The 18,305-nt window shown below is 68.5% G+C and overlaps 2 protein-coding genes across 6 annotated transcripts; one reads left to right on the plus strand and one right to left on the minus strand.

The window, feature by feature from the left end:
* The first annotated feature begins 463 nt into the window (after positions 1 to 463).
* Positions 464 to 9,985, plus strand: SRPK3 (SRSF protein kinase 3). Its single transcript, XM_043501316.1, has 17 exons — positions 464 to 479; positions 603 to 678; positions 1,348 to 1,410; positions 1,492 to 1,622; positions 2,067 to 2,175; positions 2,423 to 2,510; positions 4,335 to 4,422; positions 5,016 to 5,122; positions 5,861 to 6,026; positions 6,581 to 6,606; positions 7,335 to 7,494; positions 7,806 to 8,054; positions 8,195 to 8,295; positions 8,415 to 8,522; positions 8,594 to 8,663; positions 8,826 to 8,918; positions 9,530 to 9,985. The coding sequence occupies exons 1-17, from the start codon at positions 464 to 466 to the stop codon at positions 9,712 to 9,714; spliced, it is 1,836 nt and encodes a 611-aa protein (XP_043357251.1). The 3' UTR covers positions 9,715 to 9,985.
* Positions 9,986 to 11,652: 1,667 nt separating this feature from the next.
* Positions 11,653 to 18,138, minus strand: IDH3G (isocitrate dehydrogenase (NAD(+)) 3 non-catalytic subunit gamma). Of its 5 annotated transcripts, XM_043501333.1 has the most exons (15): positions 17,188 to 17,289; positions 16,846 to 16,878; positions 16,368 to 16,379; positions 16,033 to 16,130; positions 15,751 to 15,863; positions 14,921 to 14,981; positions 14,638 to 14,770; positions 14,065 to 14,198; positions 13,875 to 13,977; positions 13,645 to 13,791; positions 13,289 to 13,383; positions 13,033 to 13,093; positions 12,504 to 12,628; positions 12,152 to 12,175; positions 11,653 to 11,823 (listed from the first exon to the last, which is right to left on the minus strand). In XM_043501333.1, exons 1-13 carry the CDS (start codon positions 17,272 to 17,274, stop codon positions 12,527 to 12,529), a joined length of 1,179 nt encoding a protein of 392 aa, XP_043357268.1. In that variant the 5' UTR covers positions 17,275 to 17,289; the 3' UTR covers positions 11,653 to 11,823; positions 12,152 to 12,175; positions 12,504 to 12,526. The 5 variants fall into 5 exon arrangements, with proteins under 5 accessions (XP_043357268.1, XP_043357269.1, XP_038237370.1 ...); XM_043501334.1 differs by lacking the exons at positions 12,152 to 12,175; positions 17,188 to 17,289 and adding an exon at positions 17,801 to 18,138 and having other exon boundaries at positions 12,475 to 12,628; XM_038381442.2 differs by lacking the exon at positions 12,152 to 12,175 and having other exon boundaries at positions 12,480 to 12,628.
* Between the last annotated feature and the right edge of the window lie 167 nt (positions 18,139 to 18,305).

An 18,305-nucleotide genomic window follows, 5' to 3' on the forward strand; every position in this document is an offset into this window, starting at 1 on the left:
TTTGAGTGCAGAGTTGGGGGGCAGGACCCTCTGGCCCCCCAGGACCCCGCCTGGGCGGACTGGCTGTGGGAAGCGCACGGAGGGGCAGGGGAGGCTGGAGGCTCCGGGGTCAGACCCAGGAAGGGGGGAGCCGGGGGAGCTGTGTGTCCTGGGGACAGGCTGCTCCCCGAGAGGAGGCTCCCCCAGAGTCCTGCCCGGCTTCGTAGGGAGCAGGTCAGAGCATGGCCCGGGGCCCCTGTGACAGGAGCTCATTGGGCTTGGAAGGGAAAGGGGGGACGGGAAACCCCCCTTAAATTGGGAGGCCTCAGCGCAGGTGCTGCCAGAGAGTTTGTGGTGACACCCCCCTGCTGGTGTCCCCTCCCCTCCCCCATCAGAGCTCCCCTCCCCCTCCCGGGATTCCCCCATATGGAGCAGCAGCTGTTGGGGGGGGGCTGCACATGCGCCACGGGCTCCAGGGGCAGAAATGAGCAGCAAGAAGGGTGAGGGGGACAGGGGGGTGGCCGGGGGACGGGTTCAAGGGGGGGAGGGCAGCAGGGGGTCATGGTGCAATGGCTGGGGGGATTACTGCCAGGACCCCTGTTGTTAACCCTCCCTCCCCCCAGGTCCAGGCAGCTCCCAAGGCAAGAAACCCAAAAAGAAACACAGGAAAGAAAAGGGACCAAGAACCCCGGCCCCCAGGTGAGAGGGGCTGCGGGTCGGAGCGAGGGGCACAGGCAGGGCAGGGGGCTGCGGGTCGGAGCGAGGGGCACAGGCAGGGCAGGGGGGCTGCGGGTCGGGTGTGAGGGGCACAGGCAGGGCAGGGGGCTGCGGGTCGGAGCGAGGGGCACAGGCAGGGCAGGGGGGCTGCGGGTCGGGTGTGAGGGGCACAGGCAGGGCTGGGGGCTGCGGGTTGGAGTAAGGGGCACCGGCAGGGCTGCGGGTGCAGGTCGGGAGTGAGGGGCACTGGCAGGGGGGGCTAATAGACTGGACCGTACCCCTCCTTGGCAAGCTGCCCTAGTCTGTGGGTTCCCAGCTGTGCCCCTCGGGTTCGGGGGGGTGGCTGGGTCTGGGGGGGCTGGTTCCTCAGGACCCCCTGCCCCGGGGGGAGCTCATTGCAGGGGCTCGGTGCCAGGCCCGGATTCCTTCCCCTGGGCGGCCCCAGCTGGCCGGGTGCTATTTTTAACCCCACGACGCCAGCCGGGGGGTGAGGTCATGGCTGAGTCGGGGGCACATATCCCAGCATGCACTGCAATCCCCCCTCTGCACGGCCCAACCCAGCGGGGGACTAAGGGGAGGGGATTGTGTCCGAGTCCCCCGCTCCCCACATCCTTGGGACCCCCCCCCCGAATCTCCCCTTCTCTGGCCTAGACCCTCCCCAGAGGTGGCTGCATCTGGGGCCAGCGCCATGGGGGAGCTGCCAGACGGACCCAGGTATGGGGGGAGGACGCGCTGCATCCCAGGGGGGCCACGTCCCAGCTCTGGGGGTCACTAACCCCCCGTTTCTCTCCCCAGGTCGCCCCAGCCCCCCAACCCCACGCAGCCCCCCACTGCCCCGGCGCCACCTCCAGTCCTGCCCCCCCAGGGTGGGGGGCACCTGGGCTCTGACGACGAGGAGCAGGAGGACCCCAGGGACTATTGCAAAGGTGGGGGGGTCTGGGCCGTACCACTGAGTGGGGGGGTAGGGATGGCAGGGACCATTGGGATAAATGGGAAGTGGCGGAGGGGACACGGGGGGGCGGGATGAACCACGGGGAGGGCAGAGGGGTGCTGTAGGGAGGGACGTACCACGGGGAGGGGTGGGGGATGCCATCCAGAGGGATGTCCCACAGGGGCAGGCAATGTCACGGGAGGGCCATACCATGGGGAGGGGTGCGAGAGTGCCACGGGCGAGTGCCACAGGGAGGGGCGGGGGACACAAGAAGGGGTGTACCTCAGGGTCGGGGTGCCACATGGAGGGCCATAACCATGTGTAGAGGGCAGGGGGGCTCTGTCTGCAGCAAAGCAACCTCCCCGAGGGGAGACACTGGGGTTTGTAGGGCCCTGGCCCCCCCGGCTGGCAGCAGCTGACCCCCCCCCCGTTCCCCCAGGCGGGTATTACCCGGTGGCGATCGGGGACCTGTTCAATGGGCGCCACCACGTGGTCCGAAAACTCGGCTGGGGCCATTTCTCCACCGTCTGGCTCTGCTGGGACATCCAGTGAGTGGGGACTGGAGGGAGGAGCCCGGACGCCTGGGTTCTCCCCCAGCTCTGGGAGGGGAGTGGGGGTTGGTGGGTCGGAGCAGGGGGGGCTGGGAGCCCAGATGCCTGGGTTCTCTCCCGCTCTGGGAGGGGAGTGGGGGTTGGTGGGTCGGAGCAGGGGGGGCTAGGAGCCCGGACTCCTGGGTTCTCTCCCAGCTGTGGGGATCAGGGGGGTCGGTGGGGCACTAACCTCCCGTCCCTGCAGGCGGAAGAGGTTTGTGGCACTGAAGGTGGTGAAAAGCGCCAGGCACTACACAGAGACGGCCATGGATGAGATCAAACTGCTCAAATGTGTGAGTGCCCCCCGCCCCCTCCTGCCTCTCCCCCTCCTGAGCCCCCGCCTTCCATCTGCCCCCGCCGGCCCTGCTCCTTTCCCTGCTCCCCCCACCTCCTTCGACTCACAGAAGATCGGGGTGGAGGGGCCCAGGAGGTCCTAGTCCAGCCCCAACTAAATCCCCCGGCCAGGGCTTGGTCCAGTCGGGCCTTAAACCCTGCAAGGATGGAGATTCCTCCCCCCCCAGGGAACCCCCTCCCGGGCTTCTGCCCCCCCCAGGGAACCCCCTCCCGGGCTTCTGCCCCCCCCAGGGAACCCCCTCCCGGGCTTCCCCCCCTCCTAGGGCAATCGTGTTTCCTAATATCCCACCTAGACCCCGCACTGCAACTTGAGACCATGGCTCCTTGGTCTGTCCTCTGCCCCCCTCCGAGACCAGCCGAGCGCCATCCTCTTGGGGACCCCCCTTCGCTGGCTGCTGTCAAGTCCCCCCTGGCTCTTCTCGTCTGCAGACTCAATCACCCCAGTTCCCACGGCCCCTCCTCGTCAGTCACCTGCCCCAGCCTCTGGCCATTTCCCTTGCCCTCCGCTGGCCTCCCTCCGATTTGGCCACCTCCCTCTCTCATGGGGGGCCCGAACTGGACGCAGGACTCCAGGTGTGGCCTCCCCAGGGCCGAATGGAGGGGAACGATCCCGCCCCTCGGTCTCCTGGCAAGGCCCCTACTAACGCAGCCCACAATGGCGTTGGCTCCTTGGCAGCCAGGGCCCACCGCTGACTCCTGCCCAGCCCCTCGTGCCCCGTAAGCCCCGGGTCCGGCTCCGCCGAACTGCTGCCCTGCCGCTCGGCCCCCGGCCTGTCACGGTGCCGGGGAGTCTCCTGTCCTCGGCGCAGGACTCTGCCCTGCTCCTTCTTGAACCTCCTCAGGTCTCTTTTGGCCCAATCCTCGTATTTGTCGTGGTCCCTCTGCACCCTGTCCCTCCCCTGCAGCGGATCCACCTCTCCCCCAGCCCAGGCTCCTCTGCAGACGGACGTGCTGGGGGGCAGCTCACGCCGCCCGCCAGATCGTTAACGAAGATATTGAACAGCCCTGGGGCGCCCCGCTTGATCCCGGCTGCCAGCGAGACACGGAGCCACTGGTCACTCCCCGCTGAGCCTGCTGCTCCCCTCATGCCCCCCCATCCCGCTGCCTCTCTCCTGCCCCCCCAGGTTCTTCCCAGGCTCCCTCTTGCCCTCCGACCCTCCCTCAGTTCCCCCATCTGACTCCTAGCTCAGCCCATCATGGAGTGTGGGGGGTCAGGGCCCTGCACCCTCCACTTCCTGCGACCCCCCGGGACCCTCAGCCAGCCAGGAACACAGGCCCCAACAGAGCTTGTGGGTCCAGGAGACAGGACCCCACAATCGGGTCCCTCTTGGGGGTGGGCCTCCCCCCAGCCCCTCCTATGGCTTCTCTCTCTCTCTCAGGCCAGGAGGCCACCAGATCTCTTTGTTCTCCAGCCCAGGCCAAGGAGATGGGGTGTCGGCCATTCTCTGTGCAGACCCCATCACCCTGGCCCCCTAGGGCTCTGCTACAATCACCCCCCAAATCCCCCCACCTGGATCCTTAAGAAAGGCCTAGGGGAAACTGAGGCACCCACCCAGTATTCAGAGAAGACATGAAGAACATTCCCACTTCGTCACATACCCTCAGCCCCCCTCCTGTGCCCCCCCCCACTCTGGCTGCCATCCCAGGGCGATGGGGGCGGGGGAGATGACAATGTGGCCGTGACTCAAGGCGGGGCTGGACGCCTGGGTCCCCACGTCCTGCCTCAGCGCAGGGCTCCCACCGCACTACTTCCCTCCCCCCAGGTGCGGGACTCTGACCCCGGTGACCCCAAGAGAGAGAACATCGTCCAGCTCCTCGACGACTTCAAGATCTCGGGCATCAATGGTGTCCGTATCCTTCCATGGGGAACCCAGGTGTCCAGGCTCCCAGCCCCCGTCCTAGTCACCAGCCCCTCCTCCCCTCTCAGAGCTGGGAGAGAACCCAGGTGTCCGGGCTGCCGGCCGCCCCCTGCTCTGGCCCCCCACTCTCCTCCCAGAGCAGGGGGAGAACCTTGGCGTCCAGGCTCCCGGCCGCCCCCTGCTCTGACCCCCCAGCCCCCCACTCTCCCCCCAGAGCTGGGAGAGAACCCAGGCGTCCAGGCTCCCGGCCGCCCCTGCTCTGACCCCCCAGCCCCCCACTCTCCCCCCAGAGCTGGGAGAGAACCCAGGCGTCCAGGCTCCCGGCCGCCCCCTGCTCTGACCCCCCAGCCCCCCACTCTCCCCCCAGAGCTGGGAGAGAACCCAGGCGTCCAGGCTCCCGGCCGCCCCCTGCTCTGACCCCCCAGCCCCCCACTCTCCCCCCAGAGCTGGGAGAGAACCCAGGCGTCCAGGCTCCCAGCCGCCCCCTGCTCTGACCCCCCAGCCCCCCACTCTCCCCCCAGAGCTGGGAGTGAACCCGGGCGTCCGGGCTCCTGGCCCCCCCATTTCCTTGACTCCCAGGCGCAGATGTCTGCATGGTGCTGGAGGTGCTGGGCCACCAGCTCTTGAAATGGATCATTAAATCCAACTACCAGGGCCTGCCCCTGCCCTGCGTGAAGAGCATCCTGCGCCAGGTACGGGGGGCTGAGACCCCCCAGAGCCAGCAGAACCCAGGCATCCAGGTTCCCAGTGCCCCCCCACTCTAACCAACCAGCCCCCACTCCACTCCCAGAACTGGGGAGAGAACCCAGGCATCCGGGCTTCCAGCACCCCCACCCCACTTCAAGCCACTGGACCCTTTGGGGTGGGTCGAGGTGTGCAGACTCTGCCCCCAAATGTCCCCTCGTCCATACAGCCCCATATCTGACACACACACACCCCAGTGCAGGGAATGGGGGAGCTCTGTGTTTGGGCAGCCTCTTCCCCTGGTCTGTCCATTCCCCCATTATCCCAAAATTGGGGGGGTGGGCTGTTTTTGGGAGGTCCTGGGGAGGAGGGGCAGGCTGCCCCAGTCCGTACCGCCCCTGCTGTGCCCCAGTGCTGGTTTTGGGGTGCTGGGGGGCTCGGGCTGCCCCGGTCCCTACCGCCCCGTGTGCGCCCTCAGGTGTCAATTTTGAGAGACTGGGGGGCTTGGGCTGACCCGGTCCCTACTGCCCTGTCTGCACCCCCAGGTGCTGGTTTTGGGGGGCTGGGGGGCTCGGGCTGCCCCGGTCCCTACTGCCCCGTGTGCGCCACCGGATGCTGATTTTGGGAGACTGGGGGGCTTGGGATGCCCCTGTCCCCACTGCCCCGTGTGCGCCCCCAGGTGCCGGTTTTGGGGGGCTGGGGGGCTCGGGCTGCCCCAGTCCCCACCGCCCCGTGTGCGCCCCCAGGTGCTGCAGGGCCTGGATTACCTCCACACCAAGTGCAAGATCATCCACACGGACGTCAAGCCGGAGAACGTGCTGCTCTGGGTGAGCGAGGGGGACGTGCGGCGCCTGGCGGCCGAAGCCACCTGCTGGCAGCAGCTGGGGGGGCCGCCCCCCCCCGCCTCCGCTGGTAGGGCCCCCCCAGCACAGGGGGAGGGGCCGGGGCACCTGGGGGGGCTGGGTTCCCTCACTGCTCAGGGGGGCTGGGGCCCGGACACCTGGATTTTCCCACCGCTTGGAGGGGGTGGGGTGCGGGAGACTGGGGGCCCGGACGCCTGGGTTCTCTCACCGCTCGGGGGGGGCCAGGGGCCTCTCACTGCTCGGGGGGGTACCAGGGGCCCGGACACCTGGGTTCTCTCACCACTTGGAGGGGGGGGCTGGGGGCCCGGACCCCTGGGTTCTCTCACCGCTCGGAGGGGGTGGGGTGGGGGGGACTGGGGGCTTGGACGCTGGAAGCCCAGATGCCTGGGTTCTCTCCCCAGCTCTGGGAGTGGAGTGGGGGCTGGTTAGTTAGAGTGGGGGGGCACTGGGAACCTGGACGCCTGGGTTCTCTCACCACTTGGAGGGGGTGGGGTGGAGGGGCTGGGGGCCCGGACATCTGGGTTCTCTCCGTGGCTGTTGATGCTTTGCATGTGGGATGCCTTTTGTGTTCTGAGAATCTTGACCTTGTCCCCCCCCCCGCAGTGAGCTCAGCCCCCCAGGGGATGGAGGTAAGTTCTGCATGGGGGCTAGATGCCCTCGCACGCCCACTGCCTTGCACGCCTGCCCAGGCACCTGCTTGCACTCCCTCCCCCATTGGGTAGGCATCTCTGTCCTACTGGTTCCTTCCCAGCACGGCCCTTCACACGCTCGGTTCCTTCCACGCCCGCCTGGCACGGCCCTTTGTACGCTCAGTGCCATCCCTGCCAGCATGGCACGGCCCTTTGCATGCTCTGTGCCATCCCTGCTGGCATGGCACAGCTCTTTGCACACTCGGTGCCTTCCCTGTCGGCACGGCACGGCTCTTCGCACGCTCGGTGCCTTCCACGCCCACCCGGCATGGCCCTTTGCATGCTCGGTGCCCTCCCTGCCAGTACGGCTCTTTGCACACTCGGTGCCCTTCCTGCCGGCACGGCTCTTCGCACGCGCCGTTCCTTCCACGCCCGCCCAGCAGGGCCCTTCACACGCTCGGTTCCTTCCACGCCTGCCGGGCACAGCTCTTTGCACACTCGGTTCTTTCCCTGCCCGCCTTGTAGGGCTCTTTGCACACTCGGTTGCTTCCACACCTGCCCAGCTGGGCCCTTCACACGCTCGGTTCCTTCCATGCCTACCGGGCATGGCTCTTTGCACGCTCGGTGCCTTCCACACCCACCCAGCAGGGCCCTTCGCACGCTCGGGGCCTCGCTCCCCCTCCTGGCTCCCATCCCCGCCCGCGGGCACTAACCGGGGCTCCCGGCAGCTCTCCAGGAATCGGCGCAAGAAGCTGAAGCGGAAACAGAGACGCCAGGGCCGGCTGCTGGCCGAGCGGCTGCGGGACCTGCAGCGGCTGGAGGAGCTGGAGACAGGGGCCCCCCTCCAGGGTCCCCCCCTGTCTGGGGCCGACTCCAACACAGAGGAGGGTGAGAGTCAGCAGGGATGGGGGGGTCACTGGGGGTGCGGAATTGGGGGATTAGCGGGGGAGGGGGAAATTGGGGCTCTTGGGGAGTTAGCAAGGCAGGGAGATTTGTGGGGTTGCTGGGTGGGGCGGAGGGGCACTGGGGGGCTGGGGCATCACCAGGGATGTGGGGGGTCCCCTGGGCAGGGGGGAATATGGGGGTTAGTGGGGGAGGGGGAAGTCAGGGGCTTGTGGGGGGAGGGTTGGGCGCAGGGAGATTTGTGGGTTTTCCCCCCTTATTCTGGGGGTCACACCACCCCCACTCTCCCCCTGCAGAGTGGCCCCTCCCTGGGCAGGGCAGCCTGGCCAGCAGCCCCCAGAGCCAGACCTCATCCTCCGGCTTCCAGGCCCTGCCGCCCTACGACGCCTGGAATGGCCACTCGGGGGGCCCCCCCCGCCGCCGGCCCCCCAGCCCCGCCTCGGCCACGTCTGGCTTCTCCAGCTCCCTCTTCTCCACGGCCTCCGGCTCAGGCCAGTCCGGCAGCTCGGGCCAGCGGGAGCGCGGGGGGCTGCTGTCACCCAGTGGTGAGTGGGGGGCCGTTTGGGGCGGGGGGCTCTCCCTGGCAGTCAGGGCCAGGCACTAGGGGATGGGGTGGGGGGCACCATGGGGCGAGGGGGGTCTGAACCTGGGACACGAGGCCTCACCCTCCCTCTGCCCCCCCCAGCTCCATTCAGTGCCTCCGAGTTCCTGGTGAACCCCCTGGACCCCCAAAATGCTGACCGGATCCGAGTGAAGATCGCAGATCTGGGCAACGCCTGCTGGGTGGTGAGGGGGCGCTGGGGGGGGTCGCGCTGGGGGGCAGGAGTGGTTGGGGGGCTGGAGTTGGGGGGCTGGGGTTTTGGGGTCTCTCTCCCTGCCCTGTTCTCACCCCCCCCCCATTTCAGCACAAGCACTTCACCGAGGACATTCAGACCCGGCAGTACCGGGCCCTGGAGGTTCTGATCGGCGCCAGCTACAGCACCCCGGCCGACATCTGGAGCACAGCCTGCATGGTACGGCCCCCCTGCCGGGCCCGGCCCCCCGAACCCCCCAGCCAGCCCTGACTCCCCTCTGCTCCCCACAGGCCTTCGAGCTGGCGACCGGTGACTACCTCTTCGAGCCCCACTCGGGGGACGATTACAGCAGGGACGAAGGTTAGTTGCGCCCAGATACCGGGGTAGATGGGCCTGGGGTCTGCCCAGGGGGGCATAGGACCAGGGCGGTCTGCCATGGGGGGAAGATGGGTATGGGTATGTGATGTGGGGGGCAGGGGAGATGAGACAGGACTGACTCCCCCTACCCGTTTACCCCCCCAGATCATATCGCCCACATGGTGGAGCTGCTTGGTGAGATCCCCCCCCACTTTGCGCTGTCGGGGCGCTACTCGCGGGAATACTTCACCCGCCGAGGTGAGGGGTGGGGCGAGGCAGCGGTGAGGGGCAGTCGAGCAGGTTGGGAGGGGGAGCGGCTGATGCCCCTCGGGAACGAGCCAGGGCCTTAGCTGGGGGGCTGGAGGGAGGTCAGAGGTCCGGGTGTCTGGGTTTGTCATGGAGTGTGGGGGAGTCAGGGCCCTGCACCCCCCCCTTCCTGCGATTCCCCGGGACGCTCAGCCAGCCAGGAACACAGGCCCCAACAGAGCTTGTGGGTCCAGGAAAAAGGACCCCTCAATCGGGTCCCTCTTGGGGGTGGGCCTCCCCCCATCTCCCCAGCCAGCCCCCCCATCTCCCCAGCCAGCCCCTGCCCTGATTCCTCCTCCAGCCTGTCTCCAAGGCAGAAGGTATCACTTGGGCCCAGGTCACACCGAAACCCCCCTCCACTGCAGACAGTCCCAGCAACACCCCCAGGTCAGTCTGCCCCCCTCCCTGCTCCATCCCAGGGCTGGGGGGGGGGAGGGTTAGGGCTCAGGTGGGGCCAGGGAACGGGGCTGGGGGGAGTCGACGGGGACCAGGGATTGGGGCTGGGGGGGTCGGGGCTCAGGTGGGACCGGGAACCCCAGCACTGACGCCCCCCCCACCCCTAGGCGACCTGCGGCACATCCCCAGCCTGCGGCCCTGGGCGCTGGGCGCGGTGCTGCTGGAAAAATACGAGTGGCCCCGGGAGCAAGCGGCTGCGTTCACCCGCTTCCTGCTGCCCATGCTGGACTTCCTGCCCGAGCGGCGCCCCACGGCCGCCCAGTGCCTGCAGCACCCCTGGCTGAGCCCCTAGGGACCCCGGCGTCCGGCGGCCCAGTGCCTGCAGCACCCCCGGCTGAGCCCCTAGGGACCCCGGCATCCGGCCGCCCAGTGCCTGCAGCACCCCCGCCTGAGCCCCTAGGGACCCCGGCGTCCGGCCGCCCAGTGCCTGCAGCACCCCCGCCTGAGCCCCTAGGGACCCCGGCGTCCGGCCGCCCAGTGCCTGCAGCACCCCTGGCTGAGCCCCTAGGGACCCCGGCGTCCGGCCGCCCAGTGCCTGCAGCACCCCTGGCTGAGCCCCTAGGGACCCCGGCGGCCCGGTGCCTACAGCACCCCCGCCTGAGCCCCTAGGGACCCCGGCGTCCGGCCGCCCAGTGCCTGCAGCACCCCTGGCTGAGCCCCTAGGGACCCAGGTATCCGGCTGAGCCCCTAGGGACCCCGGCGTCCGGCCGCCCAGTGCCTGCAGCACCCCTGGCTGAGCCCCTAGGGACCCCGGCGTCCGGCCGCCCAGTGCCTGCAGCACCCCTGGCTGAGCCCCTAGGGACCCAGGTATCCGGCTGAGCCCCTAGGGACCCAGGTATCCGGCTGAGCCCCTAGGGACCCCGGCGTCCGGCCGCCCAGTGCCTGCAGCACCCCTGGCTGAGCCCCTAGGGACCCCGGCATCCGGCTGAGCCCCTAGGGACCCCGGCATCCGGCCGCCCAGTGCCTGCAGCACCCCTGGCTGAGCCCCTAGGGACCCCGGCATCCGGCTGAGCCCCTAGGGACCCTGGCATCCGGTGCCTGCAGCACCCCTGGCTGAGCCCCTAGGGACCCTGGCATCCGGTGCCTGCAGCACCCCTGGCTGAGCCCCTAGGGACCCCGGCGTCCGGCTGAGCCCCTAGAGACCCCAGCGTCCGGCCGCCCAGTGCCTGCAGCACCCCCGCCTGAGCCCCTAGGGACCCCGGCGTCCGGCCGCCCAGTGCCTGCAGCACCCCCGCCTGAGCCCCTAGGAACCCCGGCGTCCGGCGACCCAGTGCCTGCAGCACCCCTGGCTGAGGCCCTAGGGACCCCGGCATCCGGCTGAGCCCCTAGGGACCCTGGCATCCGGTGCCTGCAGCACCCCTGGCTGAGCCCCTAGGGACCCTGGCATCCGGTGCCTGCAGCACCCCTGGCTGAGCCCCTAGGGACCCCGGCGTCCGGCGACCCAGTGCCTGCAGCACCCCTGGCTGAGCCCCTAGGGACCCCGGCATCCGGCCGCCCAGTGCCTGCAGCACCCCTGGCTGAGCCCCTAGGGACCCCGGCATCCGGCTGAGCCCCTAGGGACCCTGGCATCCGGCTGAGCCCCTAGGGACCCTGGCATCCGGTGCCTGCAGCACCCCTGGCTGAGCCCCTAGGGACCCCGGCGTCCGGCGGCCCAGTGCCTGCAGCACCCCCGCCTGAGCCCCTAGGGACCCCGGCGTCCGGCGACCCAGTGCCTGCAACACCCCTGGCTGAGCCCCTAGGGACCCCAGCGTCTGGCCGCCCGGTGCCTGCAGCACCCAGCTGAGACCCTAGGGACCCCGGTGTCCGGCCGCTCCGTGCCTGCAGCACCCCTGGCTGAGCCCTTAGGGACCCCGGCGTCCGGTGCCTGCAGCACCCCCGGCTGAGCCCCTAGGGACCCCGGCGTCCGGCCGCCCCATGCCTGCAGCACCCCCGGCTGAGCCCCTAGGGACCCCGGCGTCCGGCGGCCCGGTGCCTGCAGCACCCCCGGCTGAGCCCCTAGGGACCCTGGCATCCAGCCGGCCGTTCCCCTGTTTATCAGGGACCCAGGCGTCCAGACCACACCCCTAGCGTGTGACACTTGATTAAATGGTTTGACAAAAACCCTTCTGTCAGCGTGATCATGTTTGGGGGGCAACAGGGACCCTGGCGTCCAGGCTGTCAGTGTACCCCCACCCGCCCCCGCTATGGTGGGAGGGAACCCAGGCGTCCAGGTAGGAGGCGGAGCAAGCAGATGTTGCACTGACATTTATTGCTCGTGGGGAGGCCTGGCCCCACGGCAACAGACACACACACAGCAGCAGCGACATGGACGGGGGGCTATGGGCAGCGCCCCATGGATTGCCCGGCTGTGGGGCACCGGCCTGCACAGCCCCTTCACCTTGGCTAAGAGTGGGGTCCTCCCCTGCAGGAGAGAGGGAGGGGTCAGAGGGAGAACCCAGGCATCCGGCTCCCCCTGACACATGTGCCCCCAGCTTTCCCCGCCTCACCGCCCGTTCCAGGCGGGGAGGGACCCAGGCGTCCGGCTCCCCCCCTCCCCCGACACATGTGCCCCCAGCTTTCCCCGCCTCACCGCCCGCTCCAGGCGGGGAGGGACCCAGGCGTCCGTCTAATCCCCCCTCCCCGACACAGTGCACCAGCTTCCCGCCTCACAGCCCGCTCCAGGGGGGAGGGGGGACCAGGCGTCGGCCCCCCCTCCACGACACGTGTGCCCCCAGCTTTCCCCGCCTCACGGCCCGTTCCAGGCGGGGAGGGACCAGGGAGGTATCCCCCCCCCCCCCGACACGTGTGCCCCAGCTTTCCCCGCCTCACCGCCCGTTCCAGGCGGGGAGGGACCCAGGCGTCCGGCTCCCCCCCTCCCCCGACACGTGTGCCCCCAGCTTTCCCCGCCTCACCGCCCGCCCCTGATGGGGAGGGACCCAGGCGTCCGGCTCCCCCACTCCCCCGACACGTGTGCCCCCAGCTTTCCCCACCTCACTGCCCGCCCCAGGCGGGGAGGGACCCAGGCGTCCGGCTCCCCCCCTCCCCCGACACGTGTGCCCCCAGCTTTCCCCGCCTCACCGCCCGCTCCAGGCGGGGAGGGACCCAGGCGTCCGGCTCCCCATGGCCTAGCTGCACTGGCTCCAGCCGGTCGCTGTGCGGACGTGGTGCAGGATGGACTGGACAGCCCCCGATGTGGTGCCCTGGCCCCCGATGTCCGGCGTGTGGGTCTGCAGGGAGGGGCGGGTTAGAGCAGGGGCGTGGCCAGGAACTGGGTCCCGCCCCCTCCAACCTGCTCTGCCCCCTGTTCCCCTGGGCAGCCTCTCCAGGGGGCAGAGCCATGACCCACTTGCCCCACAGGAGCAATTACCCCTCACAGGATGGCCTTCCCCCGGAAGAGGCGGGACTTCCTGGCCCAGTAGCTTGTGATTGGCTAATGCTGAGAGAAGAGGCGGGACTTGTGCTCCTGGTTGGAATCCTCCTCGCATTAAGGCGGGACTTCCCCATCCAGCCGCCTGCCGCTGGCCAATACTAGGGGAGGAGGGCGGAAGGAGATGCAGGAAGTCCTGCCCCTGCTCTCCCCTAAAGGGCAGGACTTCCTCCCTTGCCGGCCAGAAGGAGGGGCGGGGCTTACCGCCTGGTCGTCCAGGGAGGCCAGCACGGCCTGGCGGATGGTGGTGGCGAAGGAATGCAGCCTGCGAGGGGAGGAGCAAAGAGGGGCGGAGTCAGAGCAACACATGCCCCGCCCCCCCAACAGGCACTGCCCCCAGAGGCGGGAGAAGGATAGAGCAGGAAGCCCCAGAAGATGGGGCTGGGGACACTCACCAGAGGTGCGGGTGAGGGGACGGGGGGGCTCACCGGAGGGGGGCACAGGGGACAGGGGGGCTCACCGGAGATGATCCAGCATCATGCAGGCGGCCAGCAGGGTGGCCGTGGGGTTGGCGATGTTCTTGTGGGCGATGCTCTTCCCCGTGTTCCGTGTGGCCTGGGGGTGCAGGGGGAAGCGGTGAGACCCTGATCCCGGCCCACAGCCCCCCAGTATCCTTCACTCCAGCCCTTTGCCTGCCCTGCTCCCCTCATTCCTGCCCCACAGCCCCTGGCTCCCCGCAGCTCCCCTGCACCCCTCATTCCCGCCCCGCATCCACCCTCATTCCGGCCCCACAGCCCCCCTGCATCCCTCATTCCCGCCCCGCGGCCCCCCTCCTGCAAGCCACAGCCCCAGGCTCCCTGCAGCCCCCCCACTCACGGTCTCGAAGACAGCAAAATCTCTCCCATAGTTGGCGCCGGGCACGAGCCCCGGGCCCCCGACCAGCCCCGCACACACGTTGTTCACGATGTTCCCATAGAGATTGGGCATCACCATGACGTCAAACTGCTGGGGGCGGGACACCAGCTGCGGGGAGAGCGGGGGGAGGGGTCATGATGCCTGGGTTCTCTCCCAGGCTGGGGGCGGGCCCCGGACGCCGGGGTTCTCACCTGCATGGTGGTGTTGTCCACGATCATGCTGTCGAAGGTGATCTCCGGGTAGCCGCCCGCCACCTCCCGGCAGCACTGCAGGAAGAGCCCATCACCCAGCTTCCTGCGGGGAGGGGTCAGGGGATGAGTGACCCCCTGCGGGACTCCCCCCCCGAAGCGAAGCGCCCGCCCCCTGGGGCCCGGCACCCACATGATGTTGGCCTTGTGCACGGCGGTGACCTTGGCGCGCCCCGTCTCGCGGGCCAGCCGGAAGGCGTAGTCGGCGATGCGCAGCGACCGCGCCCTGGTGATGATCTTCAGGCACTCCACCACGCCGGAGACGCTCTGGGGGGGGGGGGGCGGGGTCAGGACACCGGGGTTCTCCTTCCCCCGGGCGGGGGGGCTCGGCCCTCCCCTCCCAAAAGGACGGTTGGGTGGTGCCCAAGGTGGAGCCACGGCACCCAGGTGGGCACAGATGCCAGGGGGCGGAGGGGGCTCCCAGGGGTGGGTGGGGACCCCAGAGGCTGTTGGGACAGGGGTGGGGCTCCCAGAGGCTGGTGAGACAGGGGTGGGGATCCCAAGGGGTGGGCTCCCAGAGGCTGGTGAGACAGGGGTGGGGATCCCAAGGGGTGGGCTCCCAGAGGCTGGGTGGGGCAGAGGCGGGGCTCCCAGGGGGGTCCCAGAGGCTGGGTGGGGCAGAGGCGGGGCTCCCAGGGGGGGTCCCAGAGGCTGGGTGGGGCAGAGGCGGGGCTCCCCAGGGGTGGGCAGGGCCCCAGGGCAGCACCTCGTGCTCCAGGCTGCTGTACTCGCCCTCCGTGTTCTCACGGACGATGAGGATGTCGATGTCGCGGTGCCGCGTCATCACCCGCGGGAGGCTCTGGCAATGGATCACGTTGGCGTAGAGATCCAGGCTGGTACTGGGGGGGGGGACATGGGATCAGAGCCCCCCCGGGACAACCAGCACCCCTCACTCCCGACCTGCAGCCCCCCTGGCACCCCTCACTCCCGGCCCGCAGCCCCCACCCCCCTTACTCCCATCCTTCCCCAGGCACATAGCCCCCGCTCACCGCAGGACATTGTTTCGGGATTTGTAGAACGGCGGCAGGTTGTGGTTGGTCTCAATGTTTCCTGTCGACCAGAAACTGGTTAATCCCCAAATGCAGGAACCCAGACCAGACGGGGACCCGGGCAGAGACGCAACCCCGCAGTGTGGGGCAGGGGGCCAGTCACCCAGGGACCCCTTTGGGGGGGGAGGGCTGCGACAAAGTGGGACTGTTCTTAATGTTTTCTCTGAATACTGGGTGTGTGCCTCAGTTTCCCTAGGCATTTCTCAAGTATCCAGGTGGGGGGATCGTTGCAGAGCCCTAGGGGCAGCGTGTCTGCACAGAGAATGGCCGACACCCCGTCTCCTGCAAGGTGTCGACGGAAGGGGTTGGGGAACAAAAAGATCAGGTGGCTCCTGGCCCTGAAAAGGGAGAAAGGCCAGAGAAGGGGCGGGAGAGTTTCAGTTTGGGGCTGGCTGGGAAAATGGAGGGAGGCCCAGATGGGGCTCTGGCCACCCTGCCCCCCAAAACGGACCCAGCTGAGGGGTCCTGTTCTCTGCACCTACAAGCTCTGGTTTAGACCATGTTCCTGTCGTCTAATAAACCCTCTATTTCCCCGGCGGGCTGAGAGTCCCGTCTGACTGCAGAGTTGGGGGGCAGGACCCTCTGGCCCACGCAGCACCCTGCCTGTGTAGACTTGCTGTGGGAAGAGTCCTGCCTGGTTTCTTAGGGAGCAGGTCCAGAGCATGGCCTGGGGACCCCGTGACAGGGGCCAGTCACCCGGGGACCCCTTGGGGGGCGGGGGAAGAGGCTGGAGCCAATTACGGGGGACTCTGCCCGGCGCTGCGACGTACCCTTCAGGGCGACGCGGTTTCGCCGGATGGCCATGATCGCGTTCTGAATGTCGTCCTCCACCGCGTCTGAGCTCACCCGGACCTCCTCGAAGTCCACTGGGACACAGGTCTGCCTGGGGGAGGGGAGAGAGACAGGACGCCTGGGTTCTCTGGGAGGGAAGGGGAGTGGGGCCTGGGAGCCAGGACTCCTGGGTTCCCACACTCTCTGGGTCAGCACAGGGAGGCACTGAGGCCCAAGTGTCTCCAACAGGGGGCTATTGCCCCCATCCCCTCCCTGCATACCTGAACACCTCCTTCACGTGCAGCATCAGCTCCGGCCCGATGCCATCTCCCGGGATCATGGTCACGGTGTGACGCCCCCCGTACTTCGCGGGAGGAGGCTGTGGGTAGAGAGGTGGTGAGAGAGAATCCAGGAGTCCGGAGTCCCAGGCCCCCCTGCCCAAACCACCAGACACCAATCCCCCCTAGAGCTCGGAGAGAACCCAGGAGTCCTGGCTCCCACCCCCACTCCCCTCCCAAAGCTGGGGAGAGAACTCAGGAGTCTGGGCTCCCAGTCCCCTGCCTTCCCTCCCTCTGGGTCCCCCATTGGGCCCCCGCACTCTGGGAGCAGTACTCACAATGGGGGTGTGCTGTGGGTCGCAGGATGCAAGAAGAGGGGCAGAAGAGAGAAGGGGGTTAGTTCAGCTCAGTGAGAAGGACGATGGGGTGGCGGGGCCTCCCCGAAGGACACCCCCTTCCTTCGGGGGAGAGGTTCTGAAGCTATGCCCATAGGCCATGGTACCCTGAGCCGTTGTTCCCCCTGCTCCCCCCAATCCTTGAGCCATTCCCCAGCCAGCCCCCCACCATCCTCTAGCCACCCCATTCCCAGCCAGCCCCCCACCCATCCTGTCCACCCTCTCCTGGCTGTCGGTGCTGTGGGGTCCTGCGGCAGGGAGTTCCCCAGGCCGGCCGGGCGCTGTCCCTCCGCAGGGATGGGGGGGATTCCGCAGGCTTGCGTGCGATGTGGGGGTCGGGACCCCGCACGGGGGATTTTGCAGCCCTGCAGCCGCCCCTCCCCCCCGGCCCGTGGCCAGAGCCGGGGGGGGAACCACTCACTGATGTCAGGGTCCTGCGCTCGGCACCCGGCACCTGGGGGAGAACAACAGGGGGCAGGTTAGAGCCGGGGCTGGGGGGAGCCCGGACGCCTGGGTTCTCTCCCCAGCTTGTGGAGGGAGAGGGGGGCTGGGAGCCCGGACGCCTGGGTTCTCTCCCCAGCTTGTGGAGGGAGAGGGGGGCTGGGAGCCCGGACGCCTGGGTTCTCTCCCCAGCTTGTGGAGGGAGAGGGGGGCTGGGAGCCCGGACGCCTGGGTTCTCTCCCCAGCTTGTGGGGGGAGAGGGGGGCTGGGAGCCTGGACGCCTGGGCTGTCTCCCCAGCTTGGGGGGATCACTCTTGCTTGCCCCAGAGGATGCTGGGAACTGGCCCCGGGGGGGGGTGGAGTCTCTCTGGCGCCCTCTACAGGGCTGGGCGAAGTCACCCCCTTCCATCCCCCCTCCACTCCGAGACTGAGCGTAGCCGCAGCCAATCACAATCGGCCGCTTCGCTGTGGCCCGCCCAATCGGAGAAGCCGGCCCAATCAGCAACGGCCGCCGGTGACGAGACGACCAATCGAAAGAGAATTTCAGACTTGGCCCCGCCCTGAGTCTTTGGAAGCGCCTCTTTGCCGCCCCCGTCGGGCGTTCCAACCAATTAGCTCAGCTCTTGTCGGTCAAGCCCCACGCATCTCCTAGGCCTGTTCCAATCAGAACTAAGCCTCTGACGCTCCCCCCGCCCATTTCATTCCTCGTCCAATCAACTCAAAAGTAGTCGGACCGCCCCCTCTCCAACTGCAGCATCGACTCCTGATTGGTCCCGGCCTCCACCGGCGTCCTGTCCAATGAAGAGGCCGCTGCGCCACCCTGCCCCGTCCATTCCACTCCCTCTCGTCCAATCAGGAGCCGTCCCCGCAGGTTAAGCCGACCCACGCGCCGGCTGGTCCTCCCGCCGTATCCCCCGCCGTGCAGCCCTGCTTACCGGGCGGGGCCCCAGCAGGGCCGCTCTCCACAGCTGCCTCCTCGCCATCAGAGCCGCCGCCATTGCAGAGCCGCGCGCGATACACAAGACTAACGCGCGCCCGCGCCTGCGAGACCTAGTTAGCTAAGTCCCGCGAGAGCTCCGACTCGGAATTCTCGCGAGATTTCGCTCGGGAAATCTCAATGCCGCGCCTATTTTCAGCGAATCGTCAGCGCCATATACATCCCGGCGGCCATTTTGTATCATCAGGTTGGGGGCTGTCCGGAGATGTCCTGAGAGACGCATGCGCATTGACGGCCCTGTGGCTTGTTTCTCGCTCCTTGGGGGCCAATAAATCTCGGCGGCCATTTTGTCCCTGGATGGCTCTGTGATTGGTAGGCGGGATGCGCGAGGAGACGGAGCGCGCGTGCGTACTGAAGAGGCCGCGCCTTTTCTCACTCGCGGGTGGCCAAAATAAGTCACGGCGGCCATTTTATTCCTCGAATCCCGGGGAATCTCGCGGGCG

The sequence above is a fragment of the Dermochelys coriacea genome, chromosome 23, assembly GCF_009764565.3.
Source record: "Dermochelys coriacea isolate rDerCor1 chromosome 23, rDerCor1.pri.v4, whole genome shotgun sequence".
NCBI lineage: Eukaryota > Metazoa > Chordata > Testudines > Dermochelyidae > Dermochelys > Dermochelys coriacea.